This window comes from Dreissena polymorpha, chromosome 14, assembly GCF_020536995.1.
Source record: "Dreissena polymorpha isolate Duluth1 chromosome 14, UMN_Dpol_1.0, whole genome shotgun sequence".
NCBI classification, from domain to species: Eukaryota; Metazoa; Mollusca; class Bivalvia; order Myida; family Dreissenidae; genus Dreissena; species Dreissena polymorpha.
The window spans coordinates 75239832-75246339 of record NC_068368.1 but is presented as its reverse complement, the minus strand read 5'-3'; the positions used below and the strand labels follow the sequence as shown (position 1 = coordinate 75246339).

The following is a 6508-nucleotide window of genomic DNA, read 5'->3' as shown; positions in this document are numbered from 1 at the left end:
TTAACAAGGTTTCAATATAACCATTAAAGAAAAACTTCCCTGCCCACTGATGGCTATGTTTTCAAACTACCGGTACCAATTTCAAACTGGACCTAGATATAATGTGAATAAATATTCTAAATAGTTATCGAATGATAATTAGATCAAACATGTGACTTCTAGAGTGTTAAAATATTTCAGGGAAACTCTTATTATTTTTTTAAATCTACATTTTGAATGGAAAGTTCACGTACAGAGGACAATGTACGATTGAAACAAATGAAATCCCAATCACATTGAGCTAATAACTGGTAACTAAGTTAAAAGCCAGATATAAGAGGACTTGTGAATTCAAAGTCTACATGTAATTTTAAGATTTGTTCTTATAATTACCCTTCATTCTTCTGTACGGCTTGGGGTTTTTGACTTTCTTGCCCAGTGGATGATTTAGAAGAGCCTGCCCTGCAATAATTGTATTGTTTACCATTAAATCACTGTAAATGACACACGTTCTTTATCATATGTTTTAAAACAAGATGCAGCATTCCATAAACACAAAGGCCCCAGTCAAAGCCTTTACAGTATTGACTCATTGGTCCATTTGAATGAGTCTCAGTCCAAAAGAAGGTCAATGCAAAATTCATAATGAGGCCAGGGGATATTGGTGTGTTAGGATGTCCATAGCAAACATCCCCGCAAGTATCAAAGCTTTGTAACAGGCGGTATTGCTTGGACGAAATGCGTTATTTTCTGTTGAACAAGAATGGGGAACTTTTAAACTAGTGACAGTCAAAAAGAAGGTCCCTGTTCAGGTCAAAAGGAGGTCAGATGATGTAGGTGTGGTTTGCTTAAAGACATCATCGATTTACGTATCAAAGCTACATAAAATGAGATATTGATGTAGGTTAATGTCATGGTAAAATGGAGGTAAGTTGATGTGGGTGTATTGATAGTGTGAAAAGACATCATCCATGCAATTATCAAATCTTTATAGGAAGCATTACTGATGTTTTACAAAATGTGTCATATCGAATAAACCTCATACTAACAGAAGAACACACAAACAGGTAAATGAACAGACAGACAAATCGCTATATTTCTCTCCTGTAAATGCTTGGGGCGTAAAAACCTAGTGTTATGGTCCATGCAGTCTTCATTTCTCAAACTTTCATTAAATTTTATATCAATCTTATGCTATAAATTGTGTAATGTTTTTCAAAAATGCAAGAAAAACTTCCCTGCCCACTGATGGCTATGTTTTCAAACTACCGGTACCAATTTCAAACTGGACCTAGATATAATGTGAATAAATATTCTAAATAGTTATCGAATGATAATTAGATCAAACATGTGACTTCTAGAGTGTTAAAATATTTCAGGGAAACTCTTATTATTTTTTTAAATCTACATTTTGAATGGAAAGTTCACGTACAGAGGACAATGTACGATTGAAACAAATGAAATCCCAATCACATTGAGCTAATAACTGGTAACTAAGTTAAAAGCCAGATATAAGAGGACTTGTGAATTCAAAGTCTACATGTAATTACTGATGTTTTACAAAATGTGTCATATCGAATAAACCTCATACTAACAGAAGAACACACAAACAGGTAAATGAACAGACAGACAAATCGCTATATTTCTCTCCTGTAAATGCTTGGGGCGTAAAATCCTAGTGTTATGGTCCATGCAGTCTTCATTTCTCAAACTTTCATTAAATTTTATATCAATCTTATGCTATAAATTGTGTAATGTTTTTCAAAAATGCATGATTTTATATCATTATATATATTAAAATATTTCCCTAAAGCTATATTAGGAAAACTGCCCGTCCCTTGTGATAATATTTTTGAACGAGCGGAAACAATTTGTAGAATAGTCTGTGATATCATTAGAACAAATGTTATGGACAAGTTGCATGGCTGTAAGACTAAGAATGAAACTTCTAAAGTGTTCATAAAGTTTGACAATAACCTTATAAGAAACACTGCCAGGCCATGTTTTTCAACGGGGCAAAACATTTTTTTTATCATAGCTGGGGTACAAATATTTGCCACCTTTCGTCAAAATTGAACAAAAATATGACATCTAGAATGTTAAAAAGGTTTTTCTAAAGTCATAAAGTGAAACATTATCCGCCCCAGGTCACAATCCTTTGAACAGACCGGAACCATTCTTAAACTTGGTCAAGGTATTACAAAACAACTGTTTTAGCAAAGTTTCATGAAGATTGGACAATAGGTCTTCTAGATTGGTTACAAGCTTTGCTTTAATTTGATCCAATGTCGGTAGGTTATGATGACCTTCAGGTCCGGTCCACTCATCTAGACCATCAAGTAGTACCAAATATTTTTCACGTTTTATGATCTCATTTACTAGTTTATACTCCTTCTTAAGGTCTTCAAGGGAGTAAATCGAGTTTATTATTTGTTCTTTAATCATAGTATATACGTCGAATTGTTTTAGAGAATTTCTCAATATCATATGGAAAACAAAAGTATAGCCTTTAATAACGTCGACATCACTAAATAATAATGAACTGTTATGCAGTGGAAACATGCGATTCCCCGCACCAATCCGGGGCAGACTTTGATCAGAATGTTGCTTTTCCTTACCTCGCCTCTCCTTAAATAAATGTGCGTGGGCTAAATGTTTTGTCTGTTAACCTGGTTTTTCTGTTTTCTTAAACTCTCTTTAATTCTTTCACATCGCCAAAATTATTTGCGGCATATAAACATCTCGTAATGTGTTATCGTAATAGTCGTCCAATGGAGATATGGTTAAGTGATTTAATTTGTTGTTGCTAAGATTCTTCATACCTTCGATCAGTTCTGAAATCCGAATATTATATACTACCACTACTACTTCTTCTAATACTGCTGTTACTACTAGTACTACTAAAAATACTACTACTACTACTACTACTACTTCTACTACTACTACTACTACTACTACTACTACTACTACTACTACTACTACTACTACTACTACTACTACTACTACTACTACTACTACTACTACTACTACTACTACTACTACTACTACTACTACTAGTACTACTACTACTACTACTACTACTACTTCTACTACTACTACCACTACTACTACTACTACTAATACTACTAGTAGTAGTAGTAGTAGTAGTAGAAGTAGTAGTAGTAGTAGTAGTAATATTAGTAGTAGTAGTAGTAGTAGGAGAAGGGGGAGGGGGAGGAGGAAAATTAGTAGTAGTAGCAGTAGTAGTAGTAGAAGTAGAAATAGTAGTCGTATAGTAGAAGTAGTAGTCGAGGTAGTCGAAGTAAAAATAGTAGTAGTAGAAGTAGTAGTAGATGTAGTAGTAGAAGTAGAAGTAGAAGTTATAGCAGTTGTAGTAGTAGTAATGGTAGTAGTAGTAGTAGTAGTAGTAGTGGTAGTAGTAGTAGTAGTAGTAGTAGGTGTAGTAGTAGTAGTACTAGTAGTAGTAGTAGAAATAGTAGAAGTTGTTGTAGAAGTAGTAGTAGTAGTAATAGTAGTAGCAGTTCTAGAAGTAGTAGTAGTAGTAGTAGTAGTAGTAGTAGTGACCTACTATATGATATTATGTGGCCCAGTTCAAAGCTCGGCCCATATATCAGCATTTCAATTATTGTGGAATGTATATGTTAATTGATCACTGATGCTTTTTTAATTTGAACTAGTGACCCTCGTTTTTGACCCAACTTGATCCAGTTTTGAGCTCTGCTGAGATATCTGTTGAGCAAATGTTTTGACAACAATTTTGATGAAGATAAGAGCATGTCACGTAATCGTTCATAGTTCATGGACGACACAAAGTTACTAACAATGCTCATTACTCTTAAATTACCGGTGTGTAGCCTATCATTCGATATCTCGTCAGGCGCGAATTGCCAAGATGACGAGTTTTGCATTAACTACCATTTTCTCGTGTCGCGCATGGGACAAGTCGGTCCCTCTCTATTTATGTTAATTTCTTTGCATAATATAGGATAAAATATTCAACAACACCACATATCAGTTTCTAGTCCAATTTAATGTCTAACATACTTAATATTTTCAGTTATACAAATACGTTGTGATTGCTACATGATTGTGTCTTTCTCGATCCGTGCGTCTCCAAGTCTAAACGCTAACTCCTTGTTTCCCTCTAACATCTGGCCCGTGAAACTCAGTTATGAATCCCATTGGTCAGTGTTCTATACGTGCTTGTTCCTGATTGGCTGAATTTGCACACGTTAATGAGCGTTGTGGTACAAATAATAAATAATGCAAATACAGCCTAAGGCTTGTGTCAACAGCATTGTAACCCCTTTGTTGTTAAACACACACCAGATCCAAATATTTAATCGTTTGACCGTCATGCATACTCGCTACTGATATACTTGTAAATATTTCGTACATAAAGAAAACCCAAGTATTTCACCCAATTTCTCATCATTATTTGACAAGCAATTAATTTAGGCTCCAGAGTGTTCACAAGGTTTTTCTTAAATGTGATCTATAGGTGTAGATCCCGTATAAAGTAATTTCGAATTCGACCGATACATAATACATAGAAATGCTATGAACAGGTTTCAGAATTATTGAGCAATAACTGATTTCATGTTTGATACAACTTTAAGGTCACAGTTAAAGATAGCTTTTTATTTGACCCAGCATGTTCTTCGCTATGTAAATAATTATAAGCTCTGGGAAACATTTCGCAAAATATGTAATTGATATAATCATTAAACGAGTGCTGTTTCTGTGTTTTGTGTTTCTTTGTTTTTTAAAAGTTTAGTTAAAAGTTGAGTTTATTGTGTCATTATATATTTTGTGACACAGCAGCTTGAATAAAATTCCAAGGTGGATACGGCTTACAACAAATAACGCGTTATGGGTTAATTATAAAAAATAAATGCGATCTAATTACACTAATATTTATTTAAAAAACACACATAAGAGCAGATAAATATAGGCGTATTCTAAAATGTGTATTATGCATAGATAGTTTGATTAAAATGGACACCGGCACGCACATACATTGTAAATTTGTTAAACTGTTTTGGAACCCATAAAACGGTAGTTAAAGCAAGTTAAAACATACCGCTTACCGTCTCGTGCCTTCGCGTGCTCTCTTTCATGAAGTCCCTGCACACCAGAATCAATGTTATGCATGACCTTAATTCCTTCTCTTTCAATGTCTTCTTTTAGTTTGATACACGTTGCCTCCAATTCCCGCCTTCCATCCTCTGCACCTGAGACGATTGCCTCCTTTTCGCCCATTCCTACCAATTCAAGGTCCCTCATAATGTTGAGCGCTCCCAGATTCAGCTCGTTCAAAGTATCGATTGCGCCCGAATAAATCGAGCGCTTTAAATTAATTTCAAACAATTCAAGATGATTCGTGATTGCTTGTTCTTGGTTGCGAAGTTGATCAACAGCATCTCGCGTGACGTCTGCAACGCGGTCCTCAATTTCAGCCATTTGTATATCTTGTAATTGCGGAGTTTCTTTCGCTTTTCCATCAGAGTTTGAAGCTGTACATATTTTTGCTCCAGAATCTGATGATGAAGGTGTAGCTCCATTCACTCCCTGATATGATGATGAATATGTAGTTTCTACCGCTTCTCGATCAGATGATGAGGCTTTAGTTCCTGTCGCACTATGACTTGAGGATGCTGATGTAGTTGCTTTCGCTCCTTGAATTGAGGATGCTGATGTAGTTGCTTTCGCTCCTTGACTTGAGGATGCTGATGTAGTTGCTTTCGCTCCTTGACCTAAGGATGATGATGTAGTTGCTTTCGCTCCTTGACCTGAGGATGATGATGTAGTCGCTTTCGCACCATGACTTGAGGATGCTGATGTAGTTGCTTTCGATCCTTGACTTGAGGATGCTGATGTAGTTGATTTCGCTCCTTGACTTGATGATGATGATGTAGTTGCTCTCGCTCCTTGAATTGAGGATGCTGATGTAGTTGCTTTCGCACAATGACTTGATGATGCTGATGTAGTTGCTTTCGCTCCTTGATTTGAGGATGCTGATGTAGCTGCTTTCGCTCCTTGACCTGAGGATGATGATGTAGTCGCTTTCGCTTCTTGACTTGAGGATGATGATGTAGTTGCTTTCGCTCCTAGACTTGAGGTTGAAAATGTAGTTTGTTTCGCTTCTTGATTTGAAGATGAAGCTTTAGATCCTTTCGCTCCTTGACCGGAGGATGAATGTGTAGTTCCACTCGCACCGCGAGCTGGTTTCGACGATGCTTTACCCATACTAAGCAAAACAAAAACAATTATGTTAAAATAACATATCTTGTGTTTGTGTGCAATAATTATCAATGCCATAGATGATTCATATGATTCTATGAGATAATATTAGTCTGTCATAATTCTGAAGTTTTTTTTTCAATAATGAAATGATGGTTTTACTAAATCCATAAACAAACTGCTGATTACATATACGTGGCTAACATGAAAACACAATGTGAGACACATTGATTAAACAATATTTATGTTTACAGTAATTAACATACATATCAATTCGATTATGTTA

At 35.5% G+C, this 6508-nt stretch overlaps 1 protein-coding gene across 1 annotated transcript; it reads right to left on the bottom strand.

Moving 5' to 3' along the window:
• Positions 1 to 349: 349 nt before the first annotated feature.
• On the bottom strand, positions 350 to 6228 carry LOC127857494 (uncharacterized protein DDB_G0271670-like). Its single transcript, XM_052393888.1, has 2 exons — positions 5070 to 6228; positions 350 to 441 (listed from the first exon to the last, which is right to left on the bottom strand). The coding sequence occupies exons 1-2, from the start codon at positions 6226 to 6228 to the stop codon at positions 350 to 352; spliced, it is 1251 nt and encodes a 416-aa protein (XP_052249848.1).
• Positions 6229 to 6508: the final 280 nt, after the last annotated feature.

Excerpts from the sequence above, each read along its gene's own strand:
- LOC127857494 (XM_052393888.1), bottom strand. The coding sequence starts at position 6,228 with ATGGGTAAAGCATCGTCGAAACCAGCTCGCGGTGCGAGTGGAACTACA. Across the intron at positions 442-5,069 it reads GCACGCGAAGGCACGAGACG|GGCAGGCTCTTCTAAATCAT; the intron begins GTAAGCGGTATG and ends CAATTATTGCAG.